This window comes from Anolis carolinensis, chromosome 6 (genome assembly GCF_035594765.1).
Source record: "Anolis carolinensis isolate JA03-04 chromosome 6, rAnoCar3.1.pri, whole genome shotgun sequence".
Classification (NCBI taxonomy): Eukaryota; Metazoa; Chordata; class Lepidosauria; order Squamata; family Dactyloidae; genus Anolis; species Anolis carolinensis.
The window spans coordinates 117,482,577-117,509,262 of NC_085846.1; the positions used below are offsets into that span (position 1 = coordinate 117,482,577).

General features: G+C 41.9%; 1 protein-coding gene and 1 long non-coding RNA gene across 2 annotated transcripts; both read right to left on the minus strand.

Moving 5' to 3' along the window:
* Window positions 1-1,220: 1,220 nt before the first annotated feature.
* On the minus strand, window positions 1,221-19,221 carry LOC100559965 (zinc finger protein 777). Its single transcript, XM_062984457.1, has 6 exons — window positions 18,024-19,221; window positions 10,543-10,938; window positions 9,516-9,642; window positions 8,012-8,125; window positions 6,124-6,240; window positions 1,221-3,965 (listed from the first exon to the last, which is right to left on the minus strand). The coding sequence occupies exons 1-6, from the start codon at window positions 18,060-18,062 to the stop codon at window positions 3,112-3,114; spliced, it is 1,647 nt and encodes a 548-aa protein (XP_062840527.1). The 5' UTR covers window positions 18,063-19,221; the 3' UTR covers window positions 1,221-3,111.
* Window positions 19,222-21,315: 2,094 nt separating this feature from the next.
* LOC134292462 (uncharacterized) lies at window positions 21,316-25,270 on the minus strand. The gene is made up of 3 exons (XR_009999709.1): window positions 24,008-25,270; window positions 21,938-23,878; window positions 21,316-21,806 (listed from the first exon to the last, which is right to left on the minus strand). It is a non-coding gene; the product is annotated as an uncharacterized LOC134292462 (long non-coding RNA).
* Window positions 25,271-26,686: the final 1,416 nt, after the last annotated feature.

The following is a 26,686-nucleotide window of genomic DNA, read 5'->3' on the forward strand; positions in this document are numbered from 1 at the left end:
AGTCAATTTGTTAGTAGCCAATGTTTTTGTAGTCAATGTTTTCAATACACTGCAATGTTTTGGTGCTAAATTCGTAAATACAGTAATTACTACGTAGCATTAATGTATAATGTTTTCGATGCATTGTGATATTTTGGTGTTAAATTCGTAAATACAGTAATTACTACATTCGTAAATTCGTAAATACAGTAATTACTACATAGCAATGCATAATGAACTACTTTTTCTGTCAAATTTGTTGTATAACATGAAGTTTTGGTGCTTAATTTGTAAAATCATAACCTAATTTGATGTTTAATAGGCGTTTCCTTAATCACTCCTTATTATCCAAGATATTCGCTTATCCAAGCTTCTGCCGGCCCGTTTAGCTTGGATAAGTGAGACTCTACTGTGTATATATATATATATATATATATATATATAATTATACATTATTAGTATATATTATATATATCATACATTTTATATGTATATATATATACATACAGTACATAACGTTACCGAGTACTGAACTGCTTTTTTTGTCCATTTGTTGTAAAACATGATGTTTTTGGTCCTTAATTTGTAAAATCATAAATTAATGTGTTAATAGGCTTTTCCTTAATCCCTCCTTATTATCCAACAGTTTCACTTACCCAACGTTCTGCCGGCCCATTTATATTAGATAAGTGAGACTCTACTGTGTGTGTATGTATATATATATAACAAGATATATACATATAGTCTTTATGTATATAATAATTATATCTTCTTTTTCTTTTCTTTCTTCTTTATATATATAAATATATATATTAATAAATATATTTATTTATTATTAATAATAATAGGTTGCTCCTGGTTAGTATAAGATATATTTATTGTCATAACAGTAATTGGCCAGTAGAGGGCGTTGCAGGCCATGTGGAAGGAGAGCCGGAAGTTCCATTTATCCCACAGTCTCTTTGAGGCCCCGCCCACCAGAAGCGCCTTGGCCACGCCTCCTCACCGCCATGCCTATGGCGCAGGGGGAAAAGGCGCTCCTGTTTTGCCACAGCGCCACCTCCAGGCCGGAGTTGGGATTTCCAACACATTTTTTCCAATCTGTGAAACCATATTAACTTGGTTGATGGCAATGTGATTTGTGGACTTGTAGGTTTGTGCCAGGGAGGCTGAAGTAGTATCAAAGCGCATTAACTCCCCAGTGTAGATGCAACCCTTGGGTTAAGAAAGACACCAACAAGGAAGTCCCGACACTTTTACCATTCGGAGATCACACACACACACACACATAAAAATATATATACTGTATATAAACCGTGTTTTCGTAACATGGACATAAGTCTGGATTTATGGCAAAGGCGGACTTGATAGAGAAGTCATTGTTCGTTGTATAATTAATCGGAATCAGCGGGATGCTGGGATGTGTAGTCCGAAACCGAGCTATGACTTCATAGAATCCTAGAGTGGAAGGGACCCCCAAAGGCCATCCAGCCCAGCCCCCTTCTAACCAGGCAGGAAGGCACCATCAAAACCCTCCCGACAGATGGCCAGCCAGACTCTGAAACCTCCGTAGATCCATGGCCCTGCCAAACAGCTCTGGCATCTAATTGGGATGCAGCATAGAATCGCATTGGCCTTTTGAGCTGCCGCATCACACTCTTGGCTCACGTTCGGCTAGTGGTCCATCCAGACTCCTAGACCCCTTCCCACATGGACGGTTTCAAAGCCAGTTGGGTCACCTGTCCTATTGAGCTCGGCATTTCATTTCTCTCCCTGGCCCGAGCAGGGGTCTGCTGCTGGGATGTAGTCCCAAGCCCAACATACTCTCCTAGACAGCAAGGCTGGAAAAGACCTAAAGACCCCAAAACAGTTGCCTTGACAGGGAAGCTCTTTTCTTTGGATTCCCAGCGTGAGCGGGATGCTGGGACGTGCAGTCCCAAACCCAAACAGAGTCCTTCCTTCCTTTCTGGGATCCCCAGTTAGCTGGATGATGGGAAGCATAGTCCAAAAACTATGGTCTGCCTTTATTGAGACAGGTCCTTTCTGGGATATCCAGTTAGTTGGATGATGGGAAGTGCAGTCCGAAACACAGAGGTCTGCCCTTATTGAGACAGGTCCTTTCTGGGATTCCCAGTTAGCTGGATGATGGGAAGTGTAATTCAAAACACAGAGGTCTGCCCTTATTGAGATAGATCCTTCTTGGCATTCCCAGTTAACTGGATGATGGGAAGTGCAGTCTGCAACACAGAGGTCTGCCCTTATTGAGATAGATCCTTCTTGGCATTCCCAGTTAGCTGGATGATGGGAAGTGTAATTCAAAACACAGAGGTCTGCCCTTATTGAGATAGGTCCTTCCTGACATTTCCAGTTAGCTGGATGATGGGAAGTGCAGTCCAAAATGCATTCATTGGGATAGGTCCTTTCTGGGATCCCCCGAGTTAACCGGATGATAGGATGAATTCTTCAAAACACAAAAGTCTGCCTTGATTGGGATAAGTCCTTTCTGGGATTCCCAGAGTTAGCTGGATGATGGGAAGTGCAGTCCAAAACACTAAGATCTGTCTTCATTGCGTAAGTCCTTTCTGGGATTCCCAGAGTTAGCTGCATGATGGGAAGTGCAGTCCAAAACACTAAGGTCTGCCTTGATTGGGAGAAGTCCTTTCTGGGATCCCAAGAGTTAGCTGGATGATGGGAAGTGTAGTCCGAAACAGTAAGTTCTGCCTTTACTGGGATAGGTCCTCTCTAGAATCCCTAGAGTTAGCTGGATGATGGGAAGTGTAGTCCGAAACACAAAGGTCTGCCTTTATGGAGATAGGTCCTTTTTGGGACCCCCAAAGTTAGTTGGATGATGGGAAATGAAGTCCAAAACACAAACGGTTGCCTTGTCCTTGGGCTTCCTTAGCCCAGGATGCCAAACGTGTCCTCCTGTTGCTGACACTGCAACTCCCAGAATCCCCGGCCCGAGGTGAGGAAAGCCGACTCGATAGGGAAATCCCTTCCTTCGAATCAGATGGATGCTGGGACATGTAGTCCATGAACTTGACAGACGCACAGTCCAAAAGGGTCACGGCCATCATTCCACCGCCTCCAAACAGTTGCCGGTCCGGACGGTGCCGATCGAGCCGACCCGCTTTACGTGGGGAACCCCTCCGGCCCGAGGCTCCCCCCGTTGTGGTCGTTTCCGATCCACGGCGCGTGCCCTTCGGCCTCGTGGAGGCGCTGGTGCCCGACGAGGTGCTGCTTGCGGGTGAAGCTCTTCTGGCACAAGGCGCAGCGGTAGGGCCGCTCCCCGGTGTGGAGCCGGCGGTGGGTGGCCAGGTGCTCCTTGCGGATGAAGGTCTTCCCGCACTCGGCGCAGGAGTAGGGCCGCTCCCCCGTGTGGATCATCTGGTGCCGCAGGAAGTTCGAGTGGTGGTTGAACCCGCGGCCACACTCCCCGCAGATGTACGAGCCGGCCTTGGCCGCGGACGAGGAGGCGGCGTGGCTCCGCTGGTGCAAGTGCAGGTTGATCTTCAGCCGGAAGCTTTTCTGGCACTCGCCGCAGGTGTGCGGGCGCTCCCCGGAGTGCCAGAGCCGGTGCTTGCTGAGGCTCGACGGGTGCGGGAAGCAGCGCTCGCACTCGGGGCACGGGTACACCTTCGGCGTGGGCGGAGGCAGGATCTCAGACCGGATGGGTCTCTCTCCGGCGGGGATCCTGGGGTGAGTCCGCCGGTGAAGCTCGCGCTGCTCCTCGTAGAGGAAGCTCTTCCCGCACTCGGGGCACACGAACGGGGCCTCGCCCGGCAGCGCCCCCTCCTGGACGATGATGGTGGTGAAGTCGCCAAAGTCGGGGGCCCTTTGGGGGGGATCCTCCTCCGCCGACGGACCCACAACCAAGTCCTCACCCTCCTCCTCCTCCTCCTCCTCATCCGGAAGTGTGCTATAAATCACCACGTCTCCGGTCCCCGTCTCCGCTTCCGGGGGCGAGTGGGAAAACGGGGCGTCCTCTGCGGAAGGAAATGGAAAGGAGTCAGACCAAAGTGAGCCTCGCTTGAGAGTGGATAGCCCGGTGATAATAACAATAATATGAACATATTCATCTACAATAACACGGACTTAAGATGCATCTAATAATAATAGTTCTAGTAGTAATCTGGATTTAGAATATGGATGTAGGGTATATCTGATAATAAAAGTAATAATAATAATAATGATAAACATCTACAATAATATGGACTTAAATAGGAACTACAGTTCATCTACAATAACAAGGACTTAGGGTGCATCTAATAATAATAATAATAATAATAATAATAATAATAATAATAATAATATGCATAGTACTAGGGACTTCGGTGCATCTACTAATAGTAGTACGAGGAGTAAACTGGATTTATGATATGGATGTAGGGTGCACCTAATAAATAATAATAATAATAATAATAATAATAATAATAATAAAAAGCATAGTAATAAGCATCTACAATAATATGGACTTAAATAGGAACTACAGTTCATCTACAATAACAAGGACTTAAGATGCATCTAATAATAATAGTTCTAGTAGTAATCTGGATTTAGAATATGGATGTAGGGTATATCTGATAATAAAAGTAATAATAATAATAATGATAAACATCTACAATAATATGGACTTAAATAGGAACTACAGTTCATCTACAATAACAAGGACTTAGGGTGCATCTAATAATAATAATAATAATAATAATAATAATAATAATAATAATATGCATAGTACTAGGGACTTCGGTGCATCTACTAATAGTAGTACGAGGAGTAAACTGGATTTATGATATGGATGTAGGGTGCACCTAATAAATAATAATAATAATAATAATAATAATAATAAAAAGCATAGTAATAAGCATCTACAATAATATGGACTTAAATAGGAACTACAGTTCATCTACAATAACAAGGACTTAAGATGCATCTAATAATAATAGTTCTAGTAGTAATCTGGATTTAGAATATGGATGTAGGGTATATCTGATAATAAAAGTAATAATAATAATAATGATAAACATCTACAATAATATGGACTTAAATAGGAACTACAGTTCATCTACAATAACAAGGACTTAGGGTGCATCTAATAATAATAATAATAATAATAATAATAATAATAATAATAATAATATGCATAGTACTAGGGACTTCGGTGCATCTACTAATAGTAGTACGAGGAGTAAACTGGATTTATGATATGGATGTAGGGTGCACCTAATAAATAATAATAATAATAATAATAATAATAATAATAATAATAATAATAATAATAATAATAAAAAGCATAGTAATAAGCATCTACAATAATATGGACTTAAATAGGAACTACAGTTCATCTACAATAACAAGGACTTAGGGTGCATCTAATAATAATAATATTATGCATCTAATAATAATAATATTATGCGTCCTCTGTGGAAGGAAATGGAAAGGAGTCAGACCAAAGCGAGACCCGGTGAGCCTCGCTTGGAGTGGATAGCCCGGTGATAATAATAATATGAACATCATATTTATCCACAATAACATGGACAGGGTGCATCTAATAATAATATGCATAGTAATAGGGACTTAGGATGCATCTTATACTAGTAGTACCAGTAGTAATCTGAATTTATAATATGGATGTAGGGTACATCTAATAATAATAATAATAATAATAATAATAATAATAATATTAATAATAATAATAATAAGCAGCATAGTAATAGGGACTTAGGGTGCATCTTATACTAGTAGTAGTACTACTAGTAGTAATATGTACAGAGAATATAATAATATGGATGTAGGGTGCATCTAATAATAACATGCATAGTAATAGGGAATTAGGGTTCATCTAATAGTAGTAGTAGTAGTAATATGGATTTCAGAGGCATAATAATATGGATGTAGGGTGCAAATAATAATAATAATAATAATAATAATAATAATAATAATAATAATAATAATAATAATAATATGCATGCAGGATATATAATAATATAAACTTAGGATGCAGAGAAGGCTTAAGAACTTACAAAACTACAACTCCCAGGATCCCCTTGCAAGGACCCATAGCAATTCAAGTGATGTCAAACTGCATTAACTCTGCAGTGCAGATGCACCCAAATATTTGCAAAAAAAGAAGGGAGACCTTACCGGGGTTGTTGTCCGCCAGAGACCTCCTTTCGGCGGCATCCCACTTTTCCACCATCGAAGGAACAATTTCCCTTTGGATCAACGTGACCATGTCTTCATTCACCATCGCTGGGAATTCTGTCAATTCATAAGGAAGTGGAAAATGCATGCAGATTTATTCTATCTTCATTGGCTTTAGAATTAAAATACGGACATCTCACCCCATAACACAAAATCTTTGCAAAGTGTGCAATGCAAACTAGCTGGAAATAAAAGGATTAGGCAATTAAACCAGCATGTTGTTTAAACCTTCATGGCTCAATGCTATGGAACCCTAGAAATTGTAGTTCAACTAGGGCTATAGTTCTCTGCCTCATCGAACTACAAGTCCCATGGTTCCAATGCACTGAGCAAGTTCAAGCTGTTCCAAGTGGCATTTGTTCTACAGTGGACTATTATTATTATTATTATTATATAATAATAATAATAATAATAATAGTCCACTATATATTATCTATATATATAAAAGAGTGATGGCATCACGGCGACCCACAAAACAACAAAACTACAGGCCCCCCAACCTCGAAATTTGACGACACAACCCATCATCCACGGCTCTAGGTTGATACAACAAAAAGAAAAGAAAAATAAAGTCCTAATTAGAGAGAGAGAGGAATAATTGCTTGTATCCAATTGCTGCCAGTTAGAAGGCTAAGCTCTTCCAACTTGGTCTCCTAGCAACCCAATAAAAATAATAATAAAAACACTAAAAAATAATTAAAAACACTAAAAAATTAATACAATAAAATACTATAACAGAAAATAACTAAAAATGATACAAGAAAATAATAAAATATAATAAAAAGATAACTTACAATAAAATTTATAAAAAAGTACAAATAACGTCAAATAAAAATTACACAATTTTTAACCAATACCACCACCACTTTGCCACAGCAACGCGTGGCCGGGCACAGCTAGTATATTTTATATATATATATATATATATATATATATATATATATATATATATATACAGTAGAGTCTCACTTATCCAACATAAACGGGCCGGCAGAACGTTGGATAAGCGAATATGTTGGATAATAAGGAGAGATTAAGGAAAAGCCTATTAAACATCAAATTAGGTTATGATTTTACAAATTAACCACCAAAACATCATGTTATACAACAAATTTGACCGAAAAAGTAGTTCAATACACAGTAATGCTATGTAGTAATTACTGTATTTACGAATTTAGCAGCAAAATATCATGATGTATTGAAAACATTGACTACAAAAATGTGTTGGATAATCCAGAATGTTGGATAAGCGAGTGTTGGATAAGTGAGACTCTACTGTATATAATTATATATAATTATTATTATTACAGTATTATTATTACTATTTCTTAGAAGATTATTATTATTATGATTTCTTAGATGTGACATTGAGCCTCCATGGCCCAATGCTATGGAACCCTGGAAATTGTAATTCAACAAGGTCTATAACCTTCTCTGCCTCGTCAAACTACAAGTCCCATGGTTCCAATGCACCCAAGTTCTAGTGGTTCCAAGTGGCATTCGCTCTACAGGGCATTATTATTATTATTATTATTATTATTATTATTATTATTATTATTATTATTATTAGAAGGTTATTATTATTATGATTTCTTAGATGTGACATTGAGCCTCCATGGCTCAAGGCTATAGAACCCTGGGAATGGTAGTTCAACAAGGTCTATGTAGCCTTCTCTGCTTCGTCAGACTACAACTCCCATGATTGAGGGCTCAGGCTGCATTCGTTCCAAAGCACTCGGGTAGGGGAGGCTACAGACCTTGGGAAACTACAGCTCCCAGGGTTCCATAGCATTGAGCCTGGTCCGTTCAAGTTCATCCCCAGACTCACCTGTGCCGACTTCCCTGACGGCCTCTTCTTCCTCCGAAAGGCCCCGATCCTCGGCGCATGGCTCCTCCCCGCGTTCGATGCGGGACAAGAGCTCTGGTTTGGCAATGGCGTAATCTGGGAAGGAGCCGGAGAGAAACATAGCATGCATCAAACCTCAAACCCAGCAACCCCTACAGTGGGTTTGTATATAGCAGTAGTCTATATACAAAAAAAAAACAAAACCAAAAAACAGTCCAAAAATAGCAAAATACATGAAATCATGGAAGTCAAGATCACAGGCATAAGTCCATAAGCATGAAAGCAGGAACTTTTCCCAAGTCAAAACTCTTTCGGGAACATAGGCAAACACAGGAAACTTGAATCGTGAACTTGAGAGCTGAAACAGGAACTTGAACATGTTGACAACGTTGTCAGTTCTGAGACACCAAGTAAACTTCACTTAATTTGAGCCCAAGCCCGACCAAGAGACCATGAGATTATGCCTCACACACCTGGGTTTCAAGGACTTTCCACGGAGTCTTTCTGAACATCTAATAAATCTATCTTTCACTCCCTCCGTGCAGAGACCTAATCTGATATCACAGGAAAACTCCTCATCAGCTGGAAGCCAATTCCGAAGAGAAATTGACTTTTCCCCTGTTAAGGAACAAACACTGGAATCCAAAACATCCTCTATCTCATCTTTAACTGCCTGCACTTCTCTCTGATCCGAAACCTGTAATTCACCCTGATCACACACAGACTCCTTAGTAGGGAACCCATTATCGCCCTTGTCCTCTGAGAAATGCCCGGCATCTTCCTGAGCCCCAACACTAACTGGCTGTTAGGAATTGTGGGAGTTGAAGTCCAAAACACGTGGAAGGCCAAAGCTGGCCCATGCCTGCTCTATACTGAATCCAATCTTTGTTCCTTCCAAGATATTGGGACTTCCGGAAGTCCTGGTCCATTTGGCTTAGCAAGACTATTACCGGGAAATAATTTCCAGCCTTGACAGCAGTAGCCTATACACACACAAAAAAACCAAAAAACAAAAAACAAAAAACCAGTGGTTCAAAAATGGCAAAATACATGAAATCAAGGAAGTCACGATCACAGGCATAAGTCCATAAACATGAAGGCAGCACCTTTTCCCAAGAAAAAAATATTTCAGGAACATAGGCAAACACAGGAAACGTGAATCATGAGCTTGACAGCTGAGACAAGAACATAAACCTTTTGTCAATGTTGTCAGTTCTGAGACACCAAGTAAACATCACTTAATTTAAGCTCAGGCCTGACCAAGAAGCCATGAGATGATGCCTTACACACCTGGGTTTCAAGGATTTCTCTGATTGCCTAATGAATCTATTCTTCACTCCCTCTGTGCAGAGACCTAATCTGATCTTGCGGGAAAACTCATCAGTTGGAAGCCAATTCCCAAGAGAAATTGACTTTTCCCTTGTTGCTAAGGAACAAACATTGGAATCCAAACATAATCTGAGTGACTGAGGTTCATCTTGCTTACCCATGGAGACCAGGGACTCATAGTTGCCCTTCATGACGTTCTTGTAGAGCTCCCGTTGCCATTCCTCCAGTTTCTCCCATTCCGGCTTAGAGAAGTAGACCGAGACCTCGTCAACCGTCACCGGCGCCTGGACCGAGGGCAAAGAGACCCAGAGAACTTGAAACACTTACACACATACAGGGTGGCACCGACACTGTTAAAGTAATGCAGATTGACACCACTTGAGCTGCCATGGCTCAAGGCTCAAGGGAGTTGTAGTTTCACAAGGTCTTTTGCCTCCTCTGCCAAAGAGCATGGGAGCCTCACCAAACTACACCCCCCCAGAATTACACAGCATTGGGATATGGCAGATCAAGTGGGGCATCATCATTTCTTCCTTTCATGCATACATGGAGGTTTTTAAAAAATTTCGAAGCTCAGGTTGAATTGAGCTCCTGACAATTTAATAGCATAGCTAGGGTGGAGGGCCCAAGTTTGCGCATGCCTGATATAATGATACCCTACCCTACTCTCATTCAGGAAGAGCCTGAAAACTTGGCTATTCCAGAAGGCCTTCGTTGACTGATCCTTGTGGGATCATGTTATTTACCTATTAAGCAGTAGACCCTCTAGATTGTTTTTAGGATTCATTCAGCACTTTAAGTATTACACCTGCTGTATAATTATCCCTCCCTGATAACTTGATATTGCTTTGCACCTTGGCCTGGATCTTTTGACCCAAATCGGGATTTTAATATTATTGTGTATATTGACTTTTATGACTGTTTTTAATCATGTTGAAGTTTTACTGCTCGGTTTAATGTTTTATCTGATTTGTGCTGTCGTGTCTGGGCATGGCCCCATGTAAGCCGCCCCGAGTCCCTCCGGGGAGATGGGGCGGGATATAAGAATAAAATTATTACTATTATTATTATTATTATTAACCCTTCTGCAGGCGTGCGATCACATGTCCATTAGAACGGTATTTCACACAACAGTTTCCCGGCCAACGCACCAGAGTTGTGGGGACACGGTCGTTCCGTCTCACCTTGGGGTCGGCGGCCTTGGGGCCGGGCGGGAGGCGCAGGATCCAGAGGTCCCGGTTCTTGAGCAGGTTCTCCATGTTCTCCATGCGCCGCCGGAGCAGCACGTACTCCTGGGCCAGGGTGCGCAGGGCGGAGAGGTGGTGCCCGCACTCGGCCAGGGCCTTCTCCGCGCCCGAGAGCCGCTTCTCGGCCGAGCCGGCCCTCCGCTCCAGGCCCAGCAGACGCCCCGCCTGCAGGTCCACCTTGCGCTCCACCGCCTGCAGCGCCCCCACCACCGTCCACAGCAAGGAGGAGGAGGAGGATGGACCGGCCCCGGACCCCTCCCCGTCCTCCCCCCCACAGCGCGGCAGGAAGCAGGGGGCCGGCCGGAGGAGGGGGCCCGGGCGCCACTCCACGCCCTGCAAGAAACACCAGGGACACAAGGGTCAGGCCATTATTATTAATAACTTATTATTATTATTATTATTATTATTATTAGGTTGCTGTGAGTTTCCCAAGCTGTATGGCCATGTTCCAGAAGCATTCTCTCCTGACGTTTCGCCCACATCTATGGCAGGCATCCTCAGCATTAGAGGCAACCACCAGAGGTCAAGGCTGGGAGGTCAAGGACCGGTCAAGGCAGGACAACCCAGCCAATATCATTCGCGACAACGAGCTCTCACTTCATCCATAGCACCACATAATTTATTTTTATTATTAACTTATTATTAATAATAATAACTTATTATTAGTAGTATTAGTATTAGGTTGCTGTGAGTTTCCCAGACTGTATGGCCATGTTCCAGAAGCATTCTCTCCTGACGTTTCGCCCACATCTATGGCAGGCATCCTCAGCATTAGAAGCAACCACCAGAGGTCAAGGCTGGGAGGCCTAGGACCGGTCAAGGAAGGACAACCCAGCCAATATCATTCGCGACAACGAGCTCTCACTTCATCCATAGCACCACATAATTTATTTTTATTATTAACTTATTATTAATAATAATAACTTATTATTAGTAGTATTAGTATTAGGTTGCTGTGAGTTTCCCAGACTGTATGGCCATGTTCCAGAAGTATTCTCTCCTGACGTTTCGCCCACATCTATGGCAGGCATCCTCAGCATTAGAGACAACCACCAGAGGTCAAGGCTGGGAGGCCTAGGACCGGTCAAGGAAGGACAACCCAGCCAATATCATTCGCGACAACGAGCTCTCACTTCATCCATAGCACCACATAATTTATTTTTATTATTAACTTATTATTAATAATAATAACTTATTATTAGTAGTATTAGTATTAGGTTGCTGTGAGTTTCCCAGACTGTATGGCCATGTTCCAGAAGCATTCTCTCCTGACGTTTCGCCCACATCTATGGCAGGCATCCTCAGCATTAGAGACAACCACCAGAGGTCAAGGCTGGGAGGTCAAGGACTGGTCAAGGCAGGAAGACCCAACCAATATCATTCGAGACAACGAGCTCTCACTTCATCCACGGCACCACATAATTTATTATTATTATTAACTTATTGTTGTTATTATTATTATTATTATTATTATTATTATTATTATTATTGGGTTGCTGTTGTTGTTTTGTTGTTGTTGTTGTTGTTGTTATTAGGTTGCTGTGAGTTTCCCAAGCTGTATGGCCATGTTCCAGAAGCATTCTCTCCTGACGTTTCGCCCACATCTATGGCAGGCATCCTCAGCATTAGAGGCAACCACCAGAGGTCAAGGCTGGGAGGTCAAGGACCGGTCAAGGAAGGACAACCCAGCCAATATCATTCGCGACAACGAGCTCTCACTTCATCCATAGCACCACATAATTTATTTTTATTATTAACTTATTATTAATAATAATAACTTATTATTAGTAGTATTAGTATTAGGTTGCTGTGAGTTTCCCAGACTGTATGGCCATGTTCCAGAAGCATTCTCTCCTGACGTTTCGCCCACATCTATGGCAGGCATCCTCAGCATTAGAGACAACCACCAGAGGTCAAGGCTGGGAGGTCAAGGACCGGTCAAGGCAGGACAACCCAACCAATATCATTCGCGACAACGAGCTCTCACTTCATCCACGGCACCACATAATTTATTATTATTATTAACTTATTATTATTATTATTGGGTTGCTGTTGTTGTTTTGTTGTTGTTGTTGTTATTAGGTTGCTGTGAGTTTCCCAAGCTGTATGGCCATGTTCCAGAAGCATTCTCTCCTGACGTTTCGCCCACATCTATGGCAGGCATCCTCAGCATTAGAGGCAACCACCAGAGGTCAAGGCTGGGAGGTCAAGGACCGGTCAAGGCAGGACGACCCAACCAATATCATTCGAGACAATGAGCTCTCACTTCATCCATGGCACCGCATAATTTATTATTATTATTAACTTATTATTATTATTATTATTATTATTGGGTTGCTGTTGTTGTTTTGTTGTTGTTGTCGTTGTTATTAGGTTGCTGTGAGTTTCCCAGGCTGTATGGCCATGTTCCAGAAGCATTCTCTCCTGACATTTCACCTACATCTTTGGTAGGCATCCTCAGCATTAGAGACAACCACAAGAGGTCAAGGCTGGGAGGTCAAGGACCGGTCAAGGCAGGGCGACCCAAACGATATCATTCGAGACAATGAGCTCTCACTTCATCCACAGCACCGCGTAATTTATTATTATTATTAACATTATTATTAATAACCTATTATTATTGTTATTATTATTATTATTATTAAGTTGCTGTGAGTTTCCCAGACTATATGGCCATGTTCCAGAAGCAGAGGTCAAGGCTGGGAGGTCAAGGACCGGTCAAGGCAGGACGACCCATCCTATAGCATTCAAGACAAGCTCTCACTTCATCCACGGCACCACATAATTTATTATTATTATTATTATTATTATTATTAGGTTGCTGTGAGTTTCCCAGGCTGTATGGCCATGTTCCAGAAGCATTCTCTCCTGACGTTTCACCTACATCTATGGCAGGCATCCTCAGCATTAGAGACAACCACCAGAGGTCAAGGCTGGGAGGTCAAGGACCGGTCAAGGCAGGATGACCCAACCAATATCATTCGAGACAATGAGCTCTCACTTCATCCATGGCACCGCATAATTTATTATTAATAATAACTTATTATTATTACTATTATTATAATAAATTATTATTATTATTATTATTATTATTATTATTATTAAGTTGCTGTGAGTTTCCCAGGCTGTATGGCCATGTTCCAGAAGCATTCTCTCCTGACGTTTCACCTACATCTATGGCAGGCATCCTCAGCATTAGAGACAACCACCAGAGGTCAAGGCTGGGAGGTCAAGGACCGGTCAAGGCAGGATGACCCAACCAATATCATTCGAGACAACGAGCTCTCACTTCATCCACGGCACCACGTAATTTATTATTAATAATAACAACAAACTAAGGTCTACGTGCAAGGCTCTTGGAAGAATGAAAGTAAGTAATTATATGTTTTTAAGCTTGTATAATGTGTTTTTATTAATTATTGTTAATCATTTTAAATGTGTTGTTGTTTTTTTACTGATTTTGTTTGAGCATTGAATTTTGCCCGTTGTTGTGAGCCGCCTTGAGTCCCCTCGGGTGAGAAACGCGGGGTAAAAATGTTGCAAATAAATAAATAAATAAATATTATTATTATTATTATTGGGTTGTTGTGAGTTTTCCAGGCTGACTGGCCATGTTCCAGAAGCATTCTCTCCTGACATTTTGCCCACATCTATGGCAGGTTTATATCCCTGTGGAATGATGTCCAGGGTGGGAGGAAGAAAGAACTCTTGTCTGCCTGAGGCAAGTGTGAAATTTGCAATTAGACAGCTTGATTTTTTTTTTTCGTGTCAGTAGCAACTTGAGAAACTGCAAGTCGTTTCTGGTGTGAGAGAATTGGCCGTCTACAAGGACGTTGCCCAGGGGACGCCCTTGATGAGCCCATGCCAGACCACACCATGCACTCTCTATTGAGTAAATATTCCCACGGGGGCACCGTCATTTAAAACAAAACAAAACAAGCTAAAACTTATATTCACACTAAATTGGTTGATTTTAATTTAAAGTATTATTTCCTTGGGGTTTTTTTTTAAACAATAGGAGCTGTAGCACAACCTGGCAGTCTGCACATGCTCTATGGAAGAATACTCCGCATGTGTTCTTCAGAAGAGCACTCTACACATGCTGTATGGAAGGGCATTCTGCAATGTTCTATGGAAGCGCACTCTGCACATGCTCTACGGAAATGCACTCTGCACTGTTCTATGGAAGCACACTCTACAATGCTCCAAAGAAGAGCACTCTGCACATGTTCTATGGAAGCGGTCAGCAATGTTCTATGGAATAGCAGTCTGCACATGCTCTACGAAAGAGCACTCCACTGTTCTATGGAAGAATATTCTGCAATGTTCTATAGAAGCGCACTCTGCACATGATCTACAGAAGAGCACTCTGCACATGTTCTACGAACGAGCACTCTGCACATGATCTATGGAAGGGCATTCTACAGTGTTCCATGGAAGGGCATTCTGCAATGCTCTAAAAAAGAGCACTCTGCGCATGTTCTATAGAAGAATACTCTACACATGCTCTACAGAAGCTCAGTCAGCAATGTTCTATGGAACAGCACTCTGCAATGTACTACAGGAAAACACCTCTGCACATGCTCTGCAGAAGAGCACTCTGTACATGTTCTATGGAAGCGCAGTCAGCAATGTTCTGTGGAACAGCACTCTGCACGTGTTCTCCAGAAAAGCACTGCACATGCTCTATGGAAGCGCACTCTGCAATGTTCTACAGCAGAACACTCTGCACATGCTCTACGAAAGAGTCCTCTGCACATGTTCTACGGAAGAATAGTCTGCAATGTTCTATGGAAGCGCACTCTGCACATGCTTTACGAAAAAGCACTCTACACATGTTCTATGGAAGTGCAATCTGCAATGTTCTATGGAAGAATACTCTGCACATGCTCTATGGAAGAGCACTGTTCTGTGGAAGAATACTCTGAATTGTTCTATGGAAGCGCACTCTGCACATGCTCTGTGGAAGAGCACTGTTCTGTGGAAGAATACTTTGCAATGCTCTGTGCTCTGAAAGGCACTCTGCACATGACCAACAGAAGAGCACTCTGCACATGCTCTATGGAAGCGCACTCTGCACATGCTCTATGGAAAAGCACTCCATAGTTTTGTGGAAGAATACTTTGCAATGCTCTGTGCTCTGAAAGGCACTCTGCACATGATCTACAGAAGAGCACTCTGCACATGCTCTATGGAAGCGCACTCTGCACATGCTCTATGGAAGAGCACTCCATAGTTTTGTGGAAGAATACTTTGCAATGCTCTGTGCTCTGAAAGGCACTCTGCACATGACCAACAGAAGAGCACTCTGCACATGCTCTATGGAAAAGCACTCCATAGTTTTGTGGAAGAATACTTTGCAATGCTCTGTGCTCTGAAAGGCACTCTGCACATGATCTACAGAAGAGCACTCTGCACATGCTCTATGGAAGCGCACTCTGCACATGCTCTATGGAAGAGCACTCCATAGTTTTGTGGAAGAATACTTTGCAATGCTCTGTGCTCTGAAAGGCACTCTGCACATGATCTACAGAAGAGCACTCTGCACATGCTCTATGGAAGCGCACTCTGCACATGCTCTATGGAAGAGCACTCCATAGTTTTGTGGAAGAATACTTTGCAATGCTCTGTGCTCTGAAAGGCACTCTGCACATGACCAACAGAAGAGCACTCTGCACATGCTCTATGGAAGCGCACTCTGCACATGCTCTATGGAAGAGCACTCCATAGTTTTGTGGAAGAATACTTTGCAATGCTCTGTGCTCTGAAAGGCACTCTGCACATGACCAACAGAAGAGCACTCTGCACATGCTCTATGGAAAAGCACTCCATAGTTTTGTGGAAGAATACTTTGCAATGCTCTGTGCTCTGAAAGGCACTCTGCACATGACCTACAGAAGAGCACTCTGCACATGCTCTATGGAAGCGCACTCTGCACATGCTCTATGGAAGAGCACTGTTCTGTGGAAGAATACTTTGCAATGCTCTGTGCTCTGAAAGGCACTCTGCACATGATCTACAGAAGAGCACTCTGCACATGTTCTATAGAAGAGCACTCTGCACATGCTCTATGGAAGAGCACTTTTCTGTGGAAGAATACTCTGAATTGTTCTATGGAAGCGCACTCTGCACATGCTCTATGGAAGAGCACTGTTTTGTGGAAGAATACTTTGCAATGCTCTGTGCTCTAAAAGGCACTCTGCACGTGATCTACAGAAGAGCGCTCTGCACATGCTCTATGGAAGCGCACTCTGCACATGCTCTATGGAAGCGCACTCTGCACATGCTCTATGGAAGAGCACTGTTCTGTGGAAGAATACTTTGCAATGCTCTGTGCTCTGAAAGGCACTCTGCACGTGATCTACAGAAGAGCGCTCTGCACATGCTCTATGGAAGCGCACTCTGCACATGCTCTATGGAAGAGCACTGTTCTGTGGAAGAATACTTTACAATGCTCTGTGCTCTGAAAGGCACTCTGCACGTGATCTACAGAAGAGCGCTCTGCACATGCTCTATGGAAGCACACTCTGCACATGCTCTATGGAAAAGCACTCCATAGTTTTGTGGAAGAATACTTTGCAATGCTCTGTGCTCTGAAAGGCACTCTGCACATGACCTACAGAAGAGCGCTCTGCACATGCTCTATGGAAAAGCACTCCATAGTTTTGTGGAAGAATACTTTGCAATGCTCTGTGCTCTGAAAGGCACTCTGCACATGATCTACAGAAGAGCACTCTGCACATGCTCTATGGAAGCGCACTCTGCACATGCTCTATGGAAAAGCACTCCATAGTTTTGTGGAAGAATACTTTGCAATGCTCTGTGCTCTGAAAGGCACTCTGCACATGATCTACAGAAGAGCACTCTGCACATGCTCTATGGAAGCGCACTCTGCACATGCTCTATGGAAGAGCACTGTTCTGTGGAAGAATAATTTGCAATGCTCTGTGCTCTGAAAGGCACTCTGCACATGATCTACAGAAGAGCGCTCTGCACATGCTCTATGGAAAAGCACTCCATAGTTTTGTGGAAGAATACTTTGCAATGCTCTGTGCTCTGAAAGGCACTCTGCACATGATCTACAGAAGAGCACTCTGCACATGCTCTATGTTCTATGCCAGGCATGGTCCAACTTGGGCCTTCCCTCCAGGTGTTTTGGACTCCAACTCCCACCATTCCTCACAGCCTACCGGCTGTGAGGAATGGTGGGAGTTGGAGTCCAAAACACCTGGAGGGAAGGCCCAAGTTGGACCATGCCTGCCATAGAAGGGGGTGGGTTTGCTGCTAGTGCACTCTGCACAAGCTCAGAGGCACAGTGGGCCTGGAAGAGACCCTGATTTCCTTCCATGGGGAAATGGAGGCAGGCCCCTTCTTCCTCTTGCTAAGCCCACTCCCCTTTTCCTTCTTTCTCTTCTTACCTGGGCAGAAGAAGACCCCCAATCCGCTGCTGCTGCCATGGCCTCTCCAAGGAAGAGGAAGAGGAAGAGGAAGAGGAAGAGGAAGGCCAGGCTCTGCTCTTAAAGGGACAGGAGCAGGAAAGAGAGGGAAGGAGAAAGGCAAGGAAAGGAGGGATGGAGGAAGGGGGAAAGGAAAGGAAGGAGGAGGAGGAGCCGCGCATCCTCAGTCAAGCCCGGCCTCAAGCCCCGCCTCCCAGCCACAAATCCCCATTCAACTACATAAGATGCACTACATATCCCATCATCCTAGAAAAAATACAATTTTAGCAGTCCCCTTCCAAGCTTGGAATAAGGGAATCAATCATAATAGGCATAATAATAAGGTTTCATTATCAGCCTTCCTTCTTGGACTGGAGGGTTCCCCACCACTACATATCCCATCATCCCCAGCATCCCTTAAAAATACAATTTTTGCAATTCCCTTCCAAGCTTGGAATAAGGCAAATCAATCATTATGGTCATGATGATAATAAGGTTTCATTATCAGCCTTTCTTCTTGGCCTGGAGGGTTCCCCACCACTACATATCCCATCATCCACATCATCCCTTAAAATACAATTTTAGCAGTCCCCTTCCAAGCTTGGGATAAGGGAATCAATCATAATAGTCATAACAATAAGGTTTCTTCACCTGCCTTTCTTCTTGACCTGGGAGGGTTCCCCACCACTACATATCCCATCATCCCCAGCATTCCTTAAAAATACAATTTTTGCAATTCCCTTCAAAGCTTGGGATAAGGAAATCAATCATAATAGTCATAATAATAAGGTGAATCAATCATTATGGTCATGATGATAATAAGGTTTCATTATCAGCCTTTCTTCTTGGCCTGGGTGAGTTCCCCCAGCACTACATATTCCATCATCCCTAGCATCCCTTAAAAATACAATTTTTGCAGTCCCTTTCCAAGCCTAGGATAAGGGAATCAATCATAATAGTCATAACAATAAGGTTTCTTCACCTGTCTTCCTTCTTGGCCTGGGAGGGTTCCCCAGCACTGCATATCCCATCATCCCCAGCATCCCTTAAAAATACAATTTTTGCAGTCCCTTTCCAAGCTTGGAATAAGGGAATCAATCATAATAGGCATAATAATAAGGTTTCATTATCAGCCTTCCTTCTTGGACTGGAGGGTTCCCCACCACTACATATCCCATCATCCCCAGCATCCCTTAAAAATACAATTTTTGCAACCCCCTTCCAAGCTTGGAATAAGGCAAATCAATCATTATGGTCATGATGATAATAAGGTTTCATTATCAGCCTTTCTTCTTGGCCTGGGAGGGTCCCTCCAGCACTGCATATCCCATCATCCCCAGCATGCTTTAAAAATACCATTTTTGCAATTCGCTTCAAAGCTTGGGATAAGGGAATCAATAATTATGGTCATGATGATAATAAGGTTTCATTATCAGCCTTTCTTCTTGACCTGGGAGGGTTGCCCACCACTATATATCCCATCATCCCCAGCAGTCCTTAAAAATACAATTTTTGCAATTCCCTTCCAAGCCTGGGATAAGGAAATCAATCATGATGGTCATGATGATAACGAGGTTTCATTATCAGCCTTTCTTCTTGGCCTGGGTGAGTTCCCTCAGCACTACATATCCCATCATCCCCAGCATGCCTTAAAAATACAATTTTTGCAATTCCCTTCCAAGCCTGGAATAAGGAAATCAATCATAATAGTCATAATAATAAGGTGAATCAATCATTATGGTCATGATGATAATAAGGTTTCATTATCAGCCTTTCTTCTTGGCCTGGGTGAGTTCCCCCAGCACTACATATCCCATCATCCCTAGCATCCCTTAAAATACAATTTTTGCAGTCCCTTTCCAAGCTTGGGATAAGGAAATCAACCATAATGGTCATAATAATAAGTTTAATCAATCATTATGGTCATGATGATAAGAAGGTTTCATTATCAGCCTTTCTTCTTGGCCTGGGAGGGTCCCTCCAGCACTACATATTCCATCATCCCTAGCATCCCTTAAAAATACAATTTTTGCAGTCCCTTTCCAAGCCTAGGATAAGGAAATCAATCATAATAGTCATAATAATAAGGTTTCTTCACCTGTCTTCCTTCTTGGCCTGGGAGGGTTCCCCAGCACTACATATCCCATCATCCACAGCATCCCTTAAAAATACAATTTTTGCAATTCCCTTCAAAGCTTGGGATAAGGGAATCAATCATAATGGTCATGATGATAATAAGGTTTCTTCACCTGCCTTTCTTCTTGACCTGGGAGGGTTCCCCACCACTACATATCCCATCATCCCCAGCATTCCTTAAAAATACAATTTTTGCAATTCCCTTCAAAGCTTGGGATAAGGGAATCAATCATAATGGTCATGATGATAAGGAGGTTTCATTATCAGCCTTCCTTCTTGGCCTGGGAGGGTTCCCTCAGCACTACATATCCCATCATCCCCAGCATTCCTTAAAAATACAATTTTTGCAGTCCCCTTCCAAGCTTGGGATAAGGAAATCAACCATAATGGTCATAATAATGTGAATTAATCATTATGGTCATGATGATAATAAGGTTTCATTATCAGCCTTTCTTCTTGGACTGGAGGGTTCCCCACCACTACATATCCCATCATCCCCAGCATCCCTTAAAAATACAATTTTTGCAATTCCCTTCCAAGCTTGGGATAAGGAAATCAACCATAATGGTCATGATGATAATAAGGTTTCTTCACCTGCCTTTCTTCTTGACCTGGGAGGTTCCCCACCACTACATATCCCATCATCCCCAGCATTCCTTAAAAATACAATTTTTGCAATTCCCTTCAAAGCTTGGGATAAGGGAATCAATCATAATGGTCATGATGATAAGGAGGTTTCATTATCAGCCTTCCTTCTTGGCCTGGGAGGGTTCCCTCAGCACTACATATCCCATCATCCCCAAAAACCCCAGCTGGGGAAAAAGGCTTTGCAGGGGTAAAGGAATCAAATAATGGTTATGATGATGATGATGATGATGATGATGATGATGATACTGGAGGCATGGGCCAACTTGAGCCCTCCGGGTGTTTTGGACTCCAACTCCCACCATTCCTAACTGCCTACCGGCAGTTAGGAATGGTGGGAGTTGGAGTCCAAAACACCCGGAGGGCCCAAGTTGGCCCATGCCTGATATATAGTGTTGGCAATGCCCAGCTACGAGGGTTGAATGAAAAGTAATGCCTCCGCCTTCGTTTCTTGGGTTTGGATGGGAGTATTTTAAGAAATCAAACGCAGAAATAATCCTTAGAATGTGCTCTTTAACGACCACTATTCACTTTCCCACATCATCACCAGACAATTGGATACATTTCTGCCAACGATGAACAAGTTTTCCGAAGCCGTCACGGAAGAAGTCGACACTCAGTTTCCACGACCAACATCTCACAGGACCCATTGTGCACAAGCCAAGCAAAGCAATAATGTGACCCACATGTTCTTGTGAAATGCCGATGATGCTTGAAATTTCTCTCTGAGTGATAGTATAGTATACCTCATAGTAGTATTTACCTCAAAGATAGCAAAGCTTATAGTTCACCTTGTACTTACCACCATAGCTTTATGTACTTACCTTCCAGTTTACCTCATAGCCTTGTACTTACCTATAGCTTAGATAGTATACCTCATAGTAGTATTTACCTCAAAGATAGCAAAGCTTATAGTTCACCTTGTACTTACCACCATAGCTTTATGTACTTACCTTCCAGTTTACCTCATAGCCTTGTACTTACCTATAGCTTAGATAGTATACCTCATAGTAAAGTATTTACCTCAAAGATAGCAAAGCTTATAGTTCACCTTGTACTTACCACCATAGCTTTATGTACTTACCTTCCAGTTTACCTCATATCCTTGTACTTACCTATAGCTTAGATAGTATACCTCATAGTAGTATTTACCTCAAAGATAGCAAAGCTTATAGTTCACCTTGTACTTACCACCATAGCTTTATGTACTTACCTTCCAGTTTACCTCATAGCCTTGTACTTACCTATAGCTTAGATAGTATACCTCATAGTAGTATTTACCTCAAAGATAGCAAAGCTTATAGTTCACCTTGTACTTACCACCATAGCTTTATGTACTTACCTTCCAGTTTACCTCATAGCCTTGTACTTACCTATAGCTTAGATAGTATACCTCATAGTAAAGTATTTACCTCAAAGATAGCAAAGCTTATAGTTCACCTTGTACTTACCACCATAGCTTTATGTACTTACCTTCCAGTTTACCTCATAGCCTTGTACTTACCTATAGCTTAGATAGTATACCTCATAGTAGTATTTACCTCAAAGATAGCAAAGCTTATAGTTCACCTTGTACTTACCACCATAGCTTTATGTACTTACCTTCCAGTTTACCTCATAGCCTTGTACTTACCTATAGCTTAGATAGTATACCTCATAGTAGTATTTACCTCAAAGATAGCAAAGCTTATAGTTCACCTTGTACTTACCACCATAGCTTTATGTACTTACCTTCCAGTTTACCTCATAGCCTTGTACTTACCTATAGCTTAGATAGTATACCTCATAGTAGTATTTACCTCAAAGATAGCAAAGCTTATAGTTCACCTTGTACTTACCACCATAGCTTTATGTACTTACCTTCCAGTTTACCTCATAGCCTTGTACTTACCTATAGCTTAGATAGTATACCTCATAGTAAAGTATTTACCTCAAAGATAGCAAAGCTTATAGTTCACCTTGTACTTACCACCATTGCTTTATGTACTTACCTTCCAGTTTACCTCATAGTCTTGTACTTACCTATAGCTTAGATAGTATACCTCATAGTAGTATTTACCTCAAAGATAGCAAAGCTTATAGTTCACCTTGTACTTACCACCATAGCTTTATGTACTTACCTTCCAGTTTACCTCATAGCCTTGTACTTACCTATAGCTTAGATAGTATACCTCATAGTAGTATTTACCTCAAAGATAGCAAAGCTTATAGTTCACCTTGTACTTACCACCATAGCTTTATGTACTTACCTTCCAGTTTACCTCATAGCCTTGTACTTACCTATAGCTTAGATAGTATACCTCATAGTAAAGTATTTACCTCAAAGATAGCAAAGCTTATAGTTCACCTTGTACTTACCACCATTGCTTTATGTACTTACCTTCCAGTTTACCTCATAGTCTTGTACTTACCTATAGCTTAGATAGTATACCTCATAGTAGTATTTACCTCAAAGATAGCAAAGCTTATAGTTCACCTTGTACTTACCACCATAGCTTTATGTACTTACCTTCCAGTTTACCTCATAGCCTTGTACTTACCTATAGCTTAGATAGTATACCTCATAGTAGTATTTACCTCAAAGATAGCAAAGCTTATAGTTCACCTTGTACTTACCACCATAGCTTTATGTACTTACCTTCCAGTTTACCTCATAGCCTTGTACTTACCTATAGCTTAGATAGTATACCTCATAGTAGTATTTACCTCAAAGATAGCAAAGCTTATAGTTCACCTTGTACTTACCACCATAGCTTTATGTACTTACCTTCCAGTTTACCTCATAGCCTTGTACTTACCTATAGCTTAGATAGTATACCTCATAGTAGTATTTACCTCAAAGATAGCAAAGCTTATAGTTCACCTTGTACTTACCACCATAGCTTTATGTACTTACCTTCCAGTTTACCTCATAGCCTTGTACTTACCTATAGCTTAGATAGTATACCTCATAGTAGTATTTACCTCAAAGATAGCAAAGCTTATAGTTCACCTTGTACTTACCACCATAGCTTTATGTACTTACCTTCCAGTTTACCTCATAGCCTTGTACTTACCTATAACTTAGATAGTATACCTCATAGTAGTATTTACCTCAAAGATAGCAAAGCTTATAGTTCACCTTGTACTTACCACCATTGCTTTATGTACTTACCTTCCAGTTTACCTCATAGTCTTGTACTTACCTATAGCTTAGATAGTATACCTCATAGTAGTATTTACCTCAAAGATAGCAAAGCTTATAGTTCACCTTGTACTTACCACCATAGCTTTATGTACTTACCTTCCAGTTTACCTCATAGCCTCATAGCTTACCTCATAGCCTTGTACTTACCTTATGTACTTACCTTATAGTCACATCATAGCTTTAGGTATTTACCTCAAAGATAGCAAAGCTTATAGTTCACCTTGTACTTACCACTTCATAGTTTACCTCATAACCATTATAGATAGTTTATAGTTTCTTCATAGTTAGAGCTTATAGTTTACCTCAGAGTCATAGATAGTGCTTATCATAGCCTTGTACATACCCTATAGTCCTTGCCTTACAATTTCCTCATAGCTTGTGTGTTTATCTTTTATAGTCTCTATAGCTTTCATTCTCAATCAATATAGTTTTATTTCTGTATAATTTCAGTGATTTTACCTCATATTATTTCTAATACATTAAAAGGACTGTTTCCTGTTTTCAATAAACATAATTTTGGTTATCTTTAATCAGCTTCTAGAGTATTTACTTTGGGGTTTGAGGTATAGTTATAAGGTATACCGAAGCCGCTTGGGTAGCCAGACCTAGAGATAGCCATTTACCCCCAGCATGCCTTCACAACCATAAACAGTTGAATCTCCTTTGGGGTGACACCTTCTGCTCTCAATAACTCAGTGACTGCACGTTGCTTAAGTCACATTGACCGACCGTCTGTGCAGGGTTCCATACTTCGCACTTTAACAACACAACCGTTCAATGCTAAGGCTTCCCGCCAAATGGAACGGTAGAGGAGAGTCTACTGAACAAGCCAAGACCTGCCGCAGAGCAGGACTGCCATCTCTTGAGGAGTTACGAAGGTGGAGGCATTACTTTTCATTCAACCCTCGCCATTCAACATGTATAATATGTTTGGGGATAGTATTCATTTTGTTGTATAATCTATCTACACACCTAATAAAAGTGAAAATATAGATGTATGTGTATGGCTCAGGTGTTCACTTACACAGACAGGCTCCCACTTCCACAAACAGTTATAACTCGCACTACTCAGAAGACACCAATGGCCCTCCGTCCAATGACATTACAGGTCACAGCGAGTGTCGTGAACATGTCCAAGAGCCCTGCCCGTGTCCTCCACAAACACCACACTGCCCAACACACAAGTGAAGTCTTTCATACAGGGACCCTTTCATCCTAGATTTTATGTGTTTCCTCCATCACAGACATCCCAGTGTTTCCGACTCTCTCCATTGGTGTGGAATTTGCATGATCCCGCCCACTGCTTCTCCCTTAACCCTTTCCTATTCTTTTCTATGGCACACAGCAAATAGAGGAATTGATCAGCATTGAACATACTAGAGAGGTTTGGGGAGGATTCACTATGATTTATAGGAGTAGTAGACTTGGAAGAGACTCTCAAGGGCCACCCACTCCAACTCTTTGGCTAGGCAGGAAGACACAATCCAAGCCTTCCCAACAGATGACCATCCAAGCCTTCCCAACAGATCCAGCTTCCAGAGAAGCCAACTCCACTGGACTCTCAGGCAGAAGCAGATCTCAGTGTCGAACCGCTCTGACAGTGAGGAAGTTCTTCGTAATGTTTCGATGACAATATGGGTGTTTCGTTTTGTAATTCTACATATATAACATGTATTGGGGAGTGTTGTGACTCAGCTGGAACCTCAGATTGACTCTGATGCGGATGATGGGATTCAGGTTCACCATCAGGTTCAAAATGTCCTTGTTGCAGAAGATGAGGAACAGAGAGTGCAAGTTCATTTTCCCACATCAAGGAATGATGTTGATGATACTGAAACTAGCCAGGTGCAAATGGACTTGGAAAAGGAGGACAGTTCTCAGACTGATAACGATGCTCAGCAAACTAACGAGCAGGCTGACCTTGATGAAACAGGTTCCCTAGATCGAGCTGAACGTTTGGAATTCAGGGTTCGGAGGAGTGTGAGAATCGCAAACAAGAGGGAGGTTAGAGGCCAGAGAAATGCTTTCATGCTTTGCAAAGCAATGTATTTGGAGACAAACCTTTGTCAAAGCAACTTTCGTTCAACCAAGAAGCAAGCTCTCGTTTTCCTGGATTATCTGGCAGCTTTTGTGTTCATGTTCTTGGGACTTTGTCATGCTCTAATGGGACCTTATTTATTCCTCGTGATTTCTGGAATTATTCTCTAAGGCAGGGGTCCCCAAACTAAGGCCAAGGGGGCCGGATGCGGCCCTCCAAGGTCATTTACCTGGCCCACGCCCTCAGTTTTATAATAAAATATATTCTATATACATATAATATTGATAATAATATTAATTATATATTCTATATTACATATAATATTACTAATAATATTACAGTATAGTGGTATAGTTCAATATAGTAATATATAATGCTAATATTGTGCTAGGCTAATAATATAATATATTGTATGTACATATAATTTGTAAGCCACTCTGAGTCCCCTTTGGGGTGAGAAGGGTGTGATACAAATGTAGTAAATAAATGCAGTAAATAATAAATAAATAAAGAAAGAAATAAATAAATTTTAGACTTGGGCTCACCCAAAGTCTGAAATGACTTGAAGGCACACAACAACAACAAAAACAACAACAACAACAACAACCCTAATTAACTTGACTAGCTCATTGGCCAGAA

What these genes read in the sequence shown, in the direction of transcription:
- LOC100559965 (XM_062984457.1), bottom strand. Translation starts at nt 18,062, where the DNA reads ATGGCAGCAGCAGCGGATTGGGGGTCTTCTTCTGCCCAG. An exon ending in TGAGTCCCTGGTCTCCATGG is followed by an intron (nt 8,126 to 9,515) that starts GTAAGCAAGATG and finishes GCTCCTTCCCAG; the next exon opens with ATTACGCCATTGCCAAACCA. An exon ending in CGTCAGGGAAGTCGGCACAG is followed by an intron (nt 6,241 to 8,011) that starts GTGAGTCTGGGG and finishes ATGAATTGACAG; the next exon opens with AATTCCCAGCGATGGTGAAT.